Genomic DNA, 15,759 nt, shown 5'->3' with positions numbered 1-15,759 from the left:
TTCAACGTAGAGAAGGGAGAAATTGCTCTTTGAAACATTTTAAAATGCCAAAATAAACCTTTATTTTCAAATGCTAGTTGAAACAATTTTCTGGCACATTGGAATGGTCACTTATTTTACAAAATGAGGCTTCAAAAAAAAGTGTCATGTCACAGAGTAGATAATAACATTTGATTTCGATGTGACATTGGTTTCAGTGCCACAAATCCACCTATAATGGTTCATGGAACAATATATGAACCGTCAACCTGTTGTGGTATGTAGTCTTGCCCCTTTCTCTTTAAAATGTTATGGAGAAAAGATGATCCTGGGAAGGATAGCGTGTATACATGCACATACTGCCCAGGCCAAAACCCACTATCTACCAGGACAGTATTTCTCCCATCACTTTTAAGTTCCACTGGTATAGCAGGTATAGATGGTTCTTCATGGGAATGGAATCTACTCTATCATATTCCTTCTCCACAGAACCATCTATAGACTAAGTAGGGGTCCCCAACTTGGCACCTATGAGAGCCATGGTCCTTGCTGCCACCTTTCCTGACACCCGCCAAGTGTTCTTAGAAATTGGCAGAGCCAGGTGGGGCTCTTTGAGCTTTTGATGTTTATAGTATAATGCATTGTGTAAAATGCTATATTTACTCAAAAGGAAGATGAACCTGATTGTAAGATAACCCCTTCAAAATGTTTATACACAAAAAGTACTTTTAACATTTTGGGACATAATTGAAACTTGTATGAAAATTTAAGATAGAATCATAGAATCACAGAGTTGGAAGAGACTTCCAGGGTCATCTAGCCTAAGCCCCTGTACAATGCAGGAAATTCACAACTACCTGCCCTAACTACTCCCCTCCACAACCCACTGGCCCCCTACTCCATGCCCAGAGAATGGCAAAAAAACTCCAGAATCCCTGGCCATACCGGCCTGGAGAAAAGACTCCAAAGTGGTGATCAGCCAAAGTGGTGATCCAAAGTGGGTGTGAGAACTAAGAAGCACTGATGCAACCCTTCCTGCCCTCCATCTTGTGATATGTCTAGGTTCACAGACTCAGCATTGCTGTCAGGTGGCCATCTAGCCTCTGCTTAGAAACCTCCAAAGAAGGAGCGTCCACCGCCTCCCGAGGAAGCCTATTCCACGGAGGGACTGCTCTAACTGTCAGGAAGTTCTTCCTAATTTTTAGCTGAAAACTTTTGATTGAATTTGAACCCATTGGTTCTGGTCCAGCCTTCTGGGGCAATGGAAAACAACTTTGCACCATCCTCTATATGATAGCCCTTCAAGTACTTGAAGATGACTCCCCTCCCTTTTGGGGGGGGGGATGGCATACCTGAAAAAAAACTTTTATTGAAATCATCAGTCTTCCCAGGTTTAATGTATTTTTATAATTCTGATGGAAGTTGATAATAACATCACTACATCAACTTTTTTCACTTTTCAAAAATCATTTATGTTCCTATCAAAATCTCTTTCTTACTGTACATATGCGCATGAAGCTCTCACCAACCCTTCAGCTCTAACTGCCATTGTTACAAGTAATAGCGCAGCTTAAAAATGGCTGGGCTCATGTAAAGGAATAACCATGAGAAGCAAATTTTTCCCTCTTGCACCAGTACATTAGATGCCTGCAAAGTGAAGACACATACTGCCAGATGACATTTTCTTAGTTGGTTCAATATATGTACTTGTTTTTCGTGTATGCAAGAAAATACTTTTAAACAATATATTAACTTTGAAAGGCATCCCATCAAACAGAGCTTCTGCCTGAAATGCTGAAGACCTGCTATAAGAGTTGTGCATATCCTCACTCCCTGGCATTTTGTGGTTGGCTCTGCCTCCTTTGGCAGCCATTTTGTAGATGGCTCCACCTATCATAGCAGGCATTTTGAGACTGCACCTGCCACACTGTGTCAGGATTTCAAAGGTGCCTACAGGCACCTCATGGATTTATGTTTTATAATTCCATGCCTCATGGATTTATAATACTGTTCTGCCTCAAACTGCTATGTTTGTGAAATTTTCCTGCATATTTCTCCACTGAACCATGTGAAGTTGAAAATATCACAGTAGAATGAAATATGTATTTTATGAGAAGAATAGTACCCCTGTTCACTTGGTTTTTTCATATCTGCAACTATCAAGGTCTATACAGAAATCAGAAATTTGTCCTTTCACCTACCTAAAAAAAGAAGCAGCACCACAATAAAATAACAAATTTATAGTATTAAGTATATGTGAGAAACACAAGAGTCAGGAATATGGCCATGCAGCATGACAGAACTGATTCCAAAATATACAGAACTGATCCCAGTTATGGGATTCAAGTATATTGTGCCAAACTTTAAACTAATTGCTCATGCCCCACTCCTGTGATTTGCCAAGAGCCAGCAACTCCAGTTCTGCGTGCTACATTCCTTTGAATCAGCAGGAATACTTAGGCAGCATTAGCTATTAACATTTACAACCACTGTTCCACAAGTTACTGCATCAAAACAGCCAGAACAGAACCATGGCTGGAAAAAGGCAGATCTGATCTTAACAGCTTTGTTGCATAATCCATAAATTTGGATGTCAAGGGTGTTTATGAATTTTATTGACTCAGAAGAACTTCAGGAAAACTTATAACTAATATAATCCAAATACCTGTCTCACCATATTTTCCATACAGAGAACATCTGGCATTTAAGTGCCTCAAGAACTACCTTCCAAGTTTGGAGCAAACAATCTGATGGTTATTTTGATTTTGATCCAATGACTCTTTTCCATTAATGAGGACTAGGCAGAAGGGAAACCTGCTGCTTGGAGACTGATTCTATAATCTGCTATAGATTCCATATTACAATCAGTATTAAGATCTGCTTTAAGTCTGGCCATGTTTTTTCTCCACTTTCCATTTAAACATCTTATTCTGAAAGGAGGGGACAGTGTAGAATTGGGTCAATTATTCTAACTTCATAATGCTTAGATTATATTTTAGATCCTTTAGGAGCCTCACCTCTGCCTAGTTTCCATTCATACCAAGAAAACATTCCTGGTTTCGCCACTATTAAACCATTTTGGAGTCACTGAGCAGTGCCAATGGTTGTTGATGTACTGCAGGTTGGATTTCAACATAGGCTGAAAGGCATCATTATGTTATTATGCTAGTGAGGCATACAACATATATGGGAAGGATACTTTAGGCTGTATTAAAATATCATGAACAAACTGGAGTTTGCTTATGACTAGCTCAAGACTGACTTCTTCTCAGGCTTGTGTACTTCTGGTGTAGGAACTGTTCAGTCTAACTTCAGTTTCTTGAGATGTTCAAAACCAGGCTCTTTATCACATTTTGCATACGCTATGGTTTGGACCCCTGTTTGTGAGCACTGAATCTGAATGTCACAAAAAAGTAAGGTTAGATCAAAGATGTCCTAAACCAGGATGTTTTCAGTCTTGGCTAGGGTTGCCAGCCTCCAGGTAGTGGCTGGAGATCTCCCGGAATTACAACTGGTCTCCAGGCCACAGAGATCAGTTCATCTGGAGAAAATGACTACTTTTGGGGGTGGACTCTATGGAATTATGCCATGCCAAGGTCCATTCCCTCCCCAAACCCCACTTTCTCCAGGTTTCTCCCCCCAGATCTCCAGGAATTTCCCAACTTGGAGCTGGCAACCCTAGTCTTGGCTCTGTATGCAAAAGTCATGGGGAACAGGAAGGTTACATGCAAGCATGAGAATAAAGTAGCCCATAACAAACAAATTCCAGTCATGGTGTCTGAATACAATTTTCTGCCTGCTCTTAATCATATTTATAGGACTTCCCAGCAGACAAGAGTCATCTCCACACGGCTTACCTTCTCTCGGAATGACCCAGAACATCGTGCAAAAAAACACAGAAGATCGCATTTTCTCATGCGAGATTTGTGCGACATCACGCAAATCTCGTGTGAGAAAACACGATCTTCCGCATTTTTTGCGCGATGTTCCGGGTCGTTCCGAGGGAAGATTAGCTGTGTGGAAATGGCCAAGGTATTTTGTAATTCTTAACTCCTTCATTGTCACACCAACCTACAGGAAAAAGAATGTAGCCTGAGGTTAATTTGAGTGAGTTTCCCACCTCCAAATCCAACGGCGTATAAACTGTACCAGATCAGCTTTCTGGAGTGATATTTCAAGTTCCCCGTTTCAAATTAATAGTACAGAAAGCTATATAACAGCCTCTTAACAACAGTCAAATGTTGATGCTCCAATAAAAAGGTCATTTTTATTTAGCAAACCTAACCTCACAGCTATGCTGTCAAGCACCAAGATACATTCTGCAGACAGACTTTCATTATGGTGGACTGCCTCAGGGCTGTCCATACAGCAACAACTAGGGCAAGGACATTTTCTGTGGTGGCTCCAGTCATCATCACCATTTAAGAAGGCATATAAGACAATTTTATTCCAGAGAGTATTTGGCAGAGGTGATCTCTTTTAGCAAATTTGGCCACACTTGTTTTAATTCTGAGGGTTTCTGAGTTGTTTTAAAATTCTAAGTGTTTAAATTCTGTTTGATTTTAATTCTTTTAATTTTAATGTATAATATGTGCTTTGAAATTCAGTGTTTTTTTATCTGTGTTCTCTTAACCCTGTGTCCTTGCAACCTAGTGCTACATTATTAACCATCATGAGTCTGTGGAAACATGGTGGGATATAAAAGTTTTAAATAAATAAAGCGTTCTCTGCTGTTTTCAAAAATCTAAGCTTGGCAGGGAAAGCTACACTCTTAATGGGGATTGTGCTGATGAGTAACTTGATAATTGTTCATTGGGTTAGGAAGATCAAAGAGCCAGCACGCCATACATGAAAATACACACACATCACAGATGCCACCTTTGCTGAGAAACAAGCAACTAAGCTATTGATCTAAACAGCTACTTGTGGGAATTTTTTTTTCTGAGTAGAGGGAAACAAAGGTTTAAACACAGGGTTTTTCCTGTGTGTTTTAAAAGAGTGCATTCATTAACGTATATGCATCTTTCTGTTGACATAGTGAAGCATAGCCTTGCAACTGGAAGAGAAAAACAAACACCACCAAGTTCAAGTGGAAGAAAGGACTTCAGAAACAGCCAACGCTAATCCACCTTCAAACTTGTTTGCACAATTTTTTTCTGAATTTCTGCATGAGTGTAGATGTAATCAAAAAGTCAGATGAGGCAGCCCAAGGTATGAATGCACTCTAATGACAGCAATGGAATTACTGCTGAGAATGAGAGAGCACAGGTGGGATTGTCAGAACTTCTTAACAGAGGCATCTTTGCTAAGATAGCAACAGTGGCAACACTCAAAGGGTCTGCAGCAGCATGTTTCTGGCTGCAAAACAAGTCCTCCTCAAATCAATATTGCTAGTTTTTATCAGCCAAGATGACAGTGTGGTAGAAGAATGGTACTCAGAGTCCCCAGCCCTCCTTTCCAACATACATCTCTATTAACAAAGCCTGTCCTCCAACACTCTCCCCTTCTTACTTTTGAAAAGCCTAGACTCATTCTCCAGCTCCCTCAGATCATGTTCCTCATCAATCTACTGTTGCTTTAACACAGTCTGCCTGCCACCCTGCTTCCATGCACAACCATCAACATTCAAATGTGAGTGGATTCTGTTAACAAATCAACTGCACAGCAATGTATGCACCTCCCAATGGATGTTTTGAGAGGTGTACCAGAACCTTCTCCATCCACTATCTATGACCACCCGGCATTGACCAGGAGGCCACCATAATCTTAAAATGGGCCACATCCTCTTCTCCCACTAGGATTGTCGATTCTGGGTTGTAAATTCTTGGAGATTTGGGGGTAAAGCCTGGAAAGAACAGGATTTGGGGAGGGAAGGGGCCGCAGCAAGGTATAATGCCATAGAGTTTACTCTTCAAAGCAATCATTTTCTCCAGAGGAACTGAAATCTGTAGTCGGGAGATCAGTTGAAATTCCTGGAGATCTCTGTGCCGTACCTGGAAGTTGGCAACCTTATCTCCCTCTGCCATACCCCCCCCCCCGCCCTCACCTGATGGAGGGCAAAAGCTGAAAAACTGGCTAGAGAGACAGGATGCACTTTTATGGTTCTCACCAGCTCCACCAAGGGAGCATGCGAGGCTCTGAGAGAGGCAGCTTTCCAAGACAGAAGTTGACTGGGATTTTCCCCAGTAAAGTAAATGGTCTATCCACACTTGGAAGAAAGATACTTTATTAGACTTACCATTACCCACTGGTGACAGGGGATCTGTGACTGCCAGCAGACATCTCCCACTGCTGTTCATCTAGCCAGTGAAGGAAAACATGGTGGGAAACAGGGGATGTCAGCAGCATCCCAAAGCACTGATGCCACTCCCTGTGCACTCAGAGGTGATGTCAGACCATCGCTGTGGGATGACTAAACCCAAAAAATTTTGCCCAAAGACCAGAGCATCTCCAACAATGTAATGATGTGCATGCACAGGAAGTGACATCAGTACATCATCAGTGATGTAATAAAATTGCTGGTGAGCCCTCCTGTGATCCAGTAAGTCCTTCCCAGATTCCACTAGACCTGGGAACCCTATACTTTATTCCCAATTGAAATAGCAACACCAACAGGAAGGAACCACAAATATATGTAAGAAAAAAATCACTGAGTGCTGATGACTGCTTTTAAAATCATACTTCTAAATACACTCTTGGGTTAAAGGGCTAAAGTCAACTGCCAATCAATTGACTTTAGTGGATCTGAAAGACCATTGATTTCGTTTAATGTAAAGCTCTTTCTGGTTCTTGAGCTCTCCCAAAAAGGATTATTTATCATGTCTATCTCAGGCCTTTCAAAGTATAAAATTATGCTTGCAGCTATGAATTAAGCATGTGCAACCAGATAACAGCATGCAACATTACACCTGCAGTGCCAATGACAATCAATGCAAGTGAATCACATAAAAAGCAGCATTTTCAATTATATGTTTTAGGCATGCACAAAGAGTCCACCAAACACAGTCATCAGAGTTGAGAAAAAGAGAGCCTAGTGTGCAACCTGCCCTGGCAACCCATGCACTCCTGATCTTTAGAGACTACTGGATATGGGGGGAGGGGGAGAACAAACAGGGGCAGAAAGCTTTTAATTAACTACCAAGCCAAAACACCATTACAATCTGCAGTTTTGTTTTTATTAATTCACTTGGATTCAGCAGGAATTCCACCAAGGAATAGAGATGAGCAGATGCAAGGGAAGCACATTAATAAATCATGAGTGTCATTAAAATTTGTAAACTAATATCTTCTGGGAAGTCTCAGCAATTAGTCTCCGAGCTTTCTTGGCAAAACAAAAAAAATTAATAATCCAAAAAGATCTGTGTTTTATAAAGCTGCAGAACCACAGAAAGGTCACCGATAGAGCAATTAGATGACAAAACAAACGGGCCACCTGGGAGTTCAATTTGTGAAACACCAAAGACTTTCAGGTGACTCAATAGTGGAGGTATTTTAATAAAGGGCAGTGACCAATAGTGGAGTTCAACTCCATAAACCTTTATAAAATGTAAAAGGAAATTGTTTAATTGCTATGTTTCCAGGGTCACCTTTCTGGGTGTTACCATAGGACTGCTGAGTGCTGCTGACTCCTCATTACCTTATTTTAGTTCATGGAATCAAGACTCGGTGTTGCCATTATGATTACCAGAAGATGAATTTTCATCAGCATATAATTCCTCTCTAACAGAAGGAAACAAAACCTTGGTGACTAAACTTAGCAGATATTGGAGCATCACAGGAAACAAGTGATCAAGTCTTTCCCATGATTTCTGAATCACCAGATCATGAAAATGCAAAATGGAACTTTTAAAAAATGTCCTAATAACAACATGATAGCTGTGGCGGTGCAGTCGTTATCATGGACAAACATAACTACATACAGGGAGCAGAGAGACAACTCTCCAGCACAACATTCTATAAATCACTACCTTCTGACCCTACGGAGCAACACAAAAGAGAACTCAATAAAATATTAAAGACACTCCCCATGGACATACAAGAAAGTATTCATATGGACACCCCCCAGGAACCGCAGCCAGGAACATTCTACCTATTACCCAAAATCCACAAACCAGGTAACCCAGGATGCCCCATTGTTTCAGGAATTGGCACCATCACAGTAGGAGTCTCAAGATATATGGACTCTATCCTCAGGCCCTATGCCACCGCACACCCAGTTATTTATGGGACACTACTGACTTCCTCAGGAAAATACAGTCCATTGACAACCTACCAGATCACACCATCCCAGCAACCATGCAAACCCTTCAAGTACACCCCTTGTACACGGGGCCAACGTCAACTGGTGGCTCTAATTGTATTGAGTACGAGTTTCCTGGGGGCCTCAGATTGGAGAGGGTATAACTTCAAGATCCAAGATCCCTATTGCAATCTTGACCAAACTGGGGTGCTGGCTGAAGGAGAGCCTGCTAAACACTCCCTGTGAATATGGGGTCTCTGTCCAACAGGGGCCGTTCTGACCCCTACGAACCACGAACAGGTTCGTCAGCGGGAAATGTTCGTTGTGGTTCGTTAGTTCAGTTTCGGCGGCGGCACTGAACCACGAACAGCACGTTCATTATTTTTTTTCAGTTCGTGCCCATGTATACTCACAACTACTTCAAATTTGGTGACAGCTTATATTTACAGGTTAACGGCATAGCCATGGGCACACGCATGGCACCACAATATGCTAACATATTCATGGCAGACTTGGAGCAACACTTCCTCAGCTCCCATCCACTGAAACCACTCCTGTACTTAAGGTTCTTGGATGACATTTTCATCATTTGGATCCATGAGAAGGAAGACCTTGAGAGATTTCATCAGGAATTCACCCTACTATCAACCTGAGCCTGGACTACCCTACACAACAGGTATACTTCCTGGACACCACTGTACAATTACTTAATAGACAGATAAATACCACCTTATACTGGAAACCCACCGACTGATACTCATATCTACATGCCTCCAGCTACCACCCTAAACATACCATTCAGTCGATTGTCTACAGCCAAGCCTTACATTACAATTGTATCTGCTCCAATGCTCTTGATCAGGACTCCCATTTAAGAGATTTACAACAAATTTTGGGAGTTACAGTATCCACCAAATGAGATCAGGAAACAAATCGACAGGGCCAGACTAGTAGCCAGAAACAGCCTGCTTCAGGACAAACCTAAAGGAACTAACAACAGAACACCACTGGTTGTCACCTATAGTTCCCAGTTCAATCCCACCCAACGTATCATCAGTGATCTACAGCCCATCCTGGAAAACAATGTCTCTCTCCTACAAGTCCTGGGTGGAAGACCTTTCATTGCTTACAGACAGCCCCTCAAACTTAAACGACTTCTCACTAACAACCATGATTTGGCTAGCAGAGACTCACCAACATAGGTACCAGACCCTGCAACAGACCCAGATGCCAACTCTGCCCTCATATCTACCCAGGAAATATGGTAGTCTACTACACTATCTCTGGTGTCTACTACACTATGGTGTCTACTACACTATCTCTGGCTGTTACAGCTGCTCATCTTCCAATGTGATATATGCCCTCATGTGCCAACAATGTCCATCTGCTCTGTACATTGGACAAACCAGCCAACCTCTGTGCAAAAGAATAAATGGACACAAATCTGACATTAAAAATGGCAATATCCAGAAACCAGAGGGAGAACACTTCAATCTACCAGGACATTCCATCAAGGACTTAAAAGTCACCATAGTTCAACAGAAAACTTTCAAAAACATAATCCAAGGGGAAGCTGCTGAATTGGAATTTATATGTAAATTTGACTCAGTCAGACTTGGATTGAATAGAGACTATGAATGGTTATCTCATTATCAGAAGTAACTGCCTTTTAGGCATTCTATTCAGATTCAGCTATGGAGGGGAGGGGTCACACCCAGTCTGGATTGTGCACTCCACCTCTTTCATGACTTTTGCAACTGATTTGCATCTACTGCCCCCTCCCCTCACCAGCTATATATATATGGCCAGTTTCTTCATACCCTCCATGCATCTGACAAAGAGAACTGTGGTTCTCGAAAGCTTATGCTACAGTAAAGATGGTTAGTCTTAAAGGTGCTACTGGACTCTACTATTTTGCTCATTAACAACAATCTCTGCAGGCATCAGAAAAATGAGAGTCATTCTTTTACTGATCTCTGGTCTCTGTTCTGTGAAGTTCTGTGAAAGCTGATGGAAGACTTGTAGGACAAACTTAATAAGTGAACAAAGAATATAACACAATTGAGAGGGAGGGATTGGTGGGAATCCACTTGTCTATATACCATTGCCTGACTCAAAAAAGACCAAGGTCATGAAGCCTCAAGAAGCAAAGAACCAACCTTACTGGGAAACAAAGTGAAGCAATTACTTCAGCTGACAATTGTAGATGGGCATTGCTTCCCTGTCTCCAGGTTCCATTTCAGTATGTCATTTGAAACAATTAATGAAAAAGAGACATCTTTTGTTTCTTTCTTCAAGAGCACAAATGTCTAAAAGTCCACAGAAACACTTGCTTTAAACATAAGATGTCAGCCAACTAGGACGGCAGTCATAAGGCAGTCATAAGGTAGTCATAACTCTCTGCTCAGATTGCCTAACTTCTTTTCATCTGTGGTAAACTTCTGGACTGCATAATTTTTTTTCAGTGCCCCCCCCATCAAAACTAATGATGGAGCAGCTCTTAGTTTGGAGGTAATCTAGCATTTTAGATGTGCATGAGAACTCAGAGGAAGGGGGTATGTAATGTGTGAATGAAAAAGGCAGCAGAATATTCATTGTTAGTTTAATGATAAAGAAAAAATATAGAACATCATCATAGCACCGGGGGATGTATGATTACTACTGTCTGCAAGCTTCTTCTCAATCTAGAAAATGGAAGTAAAACTACATTATTGCCTTTAGAAATATGCATAAATATTAGATTTTATGCTTCGGAAAATGCGTGGCTGGGGTCCATCACATTACAAGGTCTGCTGACACAGCAAGTTGAGGAGGGAGGTCTCTGCGAGCACACCCTTCATGCATACTTCTCAGCAATCTAGTACCACTGAATTTGGAGCTTTTCCTCCACAGAGGAGGCAAGTAAGAAGAAACACTGGTATCAAAAGAATGAGGAAACAGGGGATCTAGCCTGTCACTAAATATATAAGAAAGGGAGGAGGTCAATTAAAATGGAAAGCACCACACAATTTATGGCAAATATTGTTAGGCTTTCCCTAGAGCACTCTTTGCAGCAAAAAGGTTTCCAGGCTGCCACCTACTGGATGTTCCTCCACTGAAGATAGCCTATATGGCATTGAGCAGAGCCAGTGTATTTTCTATTGTAGAAAGGGTTCCCTGAGGAGGTGAGGGAGCGCCTTCATTAGAAATCTTCAGGAGGAGCTGCAGGATCATTTTATTCACCAGGGTTTTTAACAGGGTATAGACTGCAGACATCTTGGGGAGGGGCGGTAATCTGAGATTTCATTCTATTAGTTTTAAATTGTGGTGTATAAGTTATAATTTGCAAGCCACCATGAGACACAAGGAAAAGTGAGATAGAAATATTTCAATACGTGAAAGAGGATTTAACATTTCTGCGCAAGCATTAGGTAACATCGAAACTGTCAAAGGAACATAAACCATTAATGTACCACAAGTAGAGAAAGTAAGAGGACTGAGCATCATTTCTTCTTTGACTTAACAACGCAGTAGGCCATTTAAACATGTTACATAATATCTTCCAGTTTAGGATGGTTAGAACAATAATTTGAATGCATTTTTAATTATTTTTGCTTAAATAGTCCCTAGGCCCTCATTGATTTACCTGCCTTTGTAGTCTGCTGTTGGAACAAGGTTGTGTTTTATTCTTCTGCACTGCTTTCCATTTTAAAAGTATCTTTGTTGTACCCAGAGGCCCATCAGAGAACTAAGTGCATAAACAACATCAAGGTCACATTTGTTATAAAAGAGTGCCTTGGGACATTCCCACTATGCCCTAAATGGTGTGGATTTTTTTTGTTTCAGCTACACCAGACTTTCTACTAGATTTTCCAGAGCTGGTATCAAAAAGCACTACTGGTCAAATAGAATTTGTGTGGCCCAGGCCTGTGAACCGCTAAGTTCCTGAGATGAAGCATTGTGATCCTAGGTGAGTGAAGTTTAAGGAGAAAACTGTACAAAGCAAGTACTATATTTGTTACCATGCCCTCCTTCAAGAAGCATAGGATACATGATTCCCCTGCCCTTTCACTTTATCCTCACAATAACCTAGAGAGTAGGTTAGGCTAAGAGAGAATGACTGGCTGAAGTTTGCATAGAATCTTCATGGCTAAGATGATTTAAACCTGGGTGTCTCAGTTCAAAGTTTCTCAAACCACTACCCATACTGGCTCTGCTGCAATGATGGCATGTTGGTTACCCCAGGCAAATTCAGCTGAATTATATGAGCAACTCAACCCCACTGTAGCAGGAGATGGCTGTTTCATTCTAGTAATATATTCTGGCAAATGGGCAGAGCAGAACATCTCTGATGCTGTGATGGACTACACTTTTTAAAAGCCTGAAAGTGCGTACAAACAGCTGAAGGACTGTTAAGGGTTAATCCCTCACAGACACAGACAGCTTTGAGTGACAGGCTACTCCAAGGAATCTGATTGGGTAGCATGAGCTGGAAAGAGGAGGATCTGTTTTCAGCCCTAGCTGAGAGGAACAGAGTGTGAACAGGTGGGAGAGTTCTAACTGAAAGCAGTTTAACACCGACAGGAGAACTGGGGAAAAGTTGGCAAGGCAGTTTAGGAAGTAGGTGTAAATGGGCCAAAGAAAAGGGGATAGATCTTCTAAGGAGATGAGACTTTCCCTACCTAGTGAAACAGGGAGGTATCTCTGGAGAGTGAAGAGATCCCTGGTCAAGTGTGGTTGGAAACTGCCTTTTAAAAACTGAAGGACAGCATGGGTATTTGAAGAGAAAAGGTTTGGGATACTAGAAAGTGGGTACCAGCATTCTTAAACCCCAAAGAAGACCTCTCCTTGCCTACAGACAGTGCCCCAACCTGAAACGACTTCTCACTTACAATCATGAATCGGCTAGCAGAGTCACCAGCACAGGTACCAGGCCCTGCAACAGACCCAGATGCGAGCTCTGCCCTTATAACTACCCAGGAAATACAATTACAGGACCCAATGGTGTCAACTACATTGTCTCTGACTCTTACAACTGCTCATCTTCCAATGTGATATATGCCCTCACGTGCCAACAATGTCCATCTGCTCTGTACATTGGACAAACCAGCCAACCTCTGCGCAAAAGAATAAATGGATATAAATAAATCTATTTTGTTAATTTAGACATCCATGCTTGATTCACAGGCTAGTATTTTAGCTGCTGGCACATAGCATTTAAAGTCAAGAATATGTTATCAAATCTTAGGCTTTGAAAAAGCAAATTCTGATTACAGTATTTGAATTCCAGCAGAATTCATGCACAACTATGTCAGGGTAATTTTAGAAACAAGCTAATTTTTCAACACACCATATTTTTTTCATACTTCCCCTCCCTCTCCAAAAAGAAGGGCCTCATTTCGATGAGTTGTTTTGATGAGATATTTCCTTTCTCTCCCTAAAGGTCTCCAACTATAACATCACTGTCACTTTCTTTTACACAGCTCAAACCCTGCAGCCTTCTCTAAGCATTAGTACAGGATTTCTGTTGGCTTGTAAGATTATTTATGCAGAGCCAGATTGTGCAGTAATTATGCCTATACTATAATCACTGTGTCATTTGCACTTGTTAGGTACAAGGGGAAATTTTTTTTCAAGATTAAATACCCTGAAAAGTACGCAGTAAGTGGAAACGACTGAGCTCCCTCCTATTAGTCGCAGGGTTATTTATACCTCTGCGGATTAGCATGGTACAGTGCAATTAGGCTTTAGAGGTACCATGCAAATCGAGAAGTTTGAAGAGCTCTTAGGAACAATTAACCCCTAATGCAGTAACATGTTCTGCTTGCAAAACCATTTCTTCCCTGGTTATGTTCCAGAAACAGACCCTGAAAGTGGCTTTCCAGCAAATGGTTAAGAGGACAAATATGTGGAGGAAGAATAAGCACAAAACGGGAGATAGTTTCATGTTTAATACTGAGTAAAGTCATTATCTGGGCTAAGCGGCAGCTTAACGTTCATTCAGATCTTCTTACCATTAGATATCCAACAATGCTTATAAAAAATTAGCACATTCTTTGACAATCAAAGCTAATTAATGTTCCTGAATTATATTCTCCACTCATTTTGTTATACCTTTAACAAGAGACACAAACACAAATAATAGTAATAATACTAGGAGGATGTGCCACGGTTTACCTGCTTGTTCATTTCCAAGTTATTTTCGTTGAACCAGGTCAAAAGTAAGGCCGTTTTCTTATGTGCACAAAGGGAAACCAAGATCAATAGTTTCAGGTGGGCTAGCCATGTTGGCTGCAGTAGAACAGCAAGTCCTGTAGCACTAAAGACTAACAAGATTTTCAGGGTACAAGCTTTCAAGAGTCAAAACTCCCTTCATCAGATACAGCTCCCCTCATATGAGAAAACAGCAGTTTTGATTCTCAAAAGCTTATACCCTGAAAATTTTCTTGGCCTTTCAGGTGCTTCTGGACTCCAGTCTTGCAAGACCAATAATATCCTCAGACCTTGCTTTGCTTTTTCCAAAACCTTCACTGTCTGTGAGGATGGCACACTTGGGTGTAAGAAAGCAACATTTCCTTAGACTAGAACACAAATTATATTCTTCCATTGCCACTTTGCACTAACATCCTTATTTTACACAGCAAGCCTCCATCCATGTGATATCATGTGGTTTATGATCTCCTTACCTCCACAGTGAGCTTTCAGTAACACTTCCCAAGTTGAAGTCATACAGCTTGGTAAGAATGAGAATCACCTGAGAGAAGAAGAAAGGGAGGGGAGGAAAAGAATCTTCCTTTAGCTTTCTGAAACAATGTGTGTCTATATACATAATACATCCAAAATCACCCAAAGGAACATTTCTCCATTATAGGATCAAGAAGAGAGGAAGGAAGGGTTTAAAGAGAGTATTCATTAGGATAATGTATCCATGTAATATTTATTCCAAATTCAGAACATCTTGGAGATGAAAGTGAGACATTCCAGGAACATTACATTAATCATGCATAGTGGGGAAAAGAGCCGTCTATCGGCCACCCTCCTGGTGTCTGCATATTCAGTCAGACATCTGCAGCCAGACCTACATGTGCGTAAGCAAACCAACAGCGAATACCAAAAGAATTCCACTATCTTGCTTCCACCAATGAAAGGCCCCATCACAAGTCACTACTGATGACTTCACCATTGGTTCATACCAGAGAAGATAGCCCTGGCATATACTGGACCCAACCATTTGAAGGAGTTTACAGTCCCAGGTATGTGTGCCAAATAGTAGTATGCCAGACCATTTTGTTTGTCATGCATGGTCTGGGGGTCTGGGGTATTGGTGGCACTGCTGAGGTCTGTGCATTTGACCAGATGCAATCTTGTCTCTTCTCCCTCCCTCTCATTTGTTTTGCTGACATACTAACATCTGTGCAAGTAGATATAGCAGTTTTTTACACTATACCAAAAAAAATTGCCTACAACTTGGTTTAGGGCTTTAGAAATCAATACAATACTCTGAATTGGATTTAGAAATCACTTGGTAGCCAGCGAAGTTGGACCAAAATAGGCATCCTATG

At 41.2% G+C, this 15,759-nt stretch overlaps 1 protein-coding gene across 1 annotated transcript in view; it reads right to left on the bottom strand.

Annotated features, from left to right (window-relative positions):
- Positions 1-15,759, bottom strand: part of SORCS3 (sortilin related VPS10 domain containing receptor 3) — an 818,830-nt gene that overhangs the window by 545,389 nt on the left and 257,682 nt on the right. Inside the window, exon 2 of the mRNA XM_054984254.1 lies at positions 14,884-14,951. Coding sequence (XP_054840229.1) covers positions 14,884-14,951 — 68 coding nt within the window. The remainder of the gene's footprint in view (positions 1-14,883; positions 14,952-15,759) is intronic.

This window comes from Eublepharis macularius, chromosome 6 (genome assembly GCF_028583425.1).
Source record: "Eublepharis macularius isolate TG4126 chromosome 6, MPM_Emac_v1.0, whole genome shotgun sequence".
Taxonomy (NCBI): domain Eukaryota; kingdom Metazoa; phylum Chordata; class Lepidosauria; order Squamata; family Eublepharidae; genus Eublepharis; species Eublepharis macularius.
Note: the sequence above shows the minus strand (reverse complement) of the source record. Positions and strands in the feature narration are given on the sequence as shown.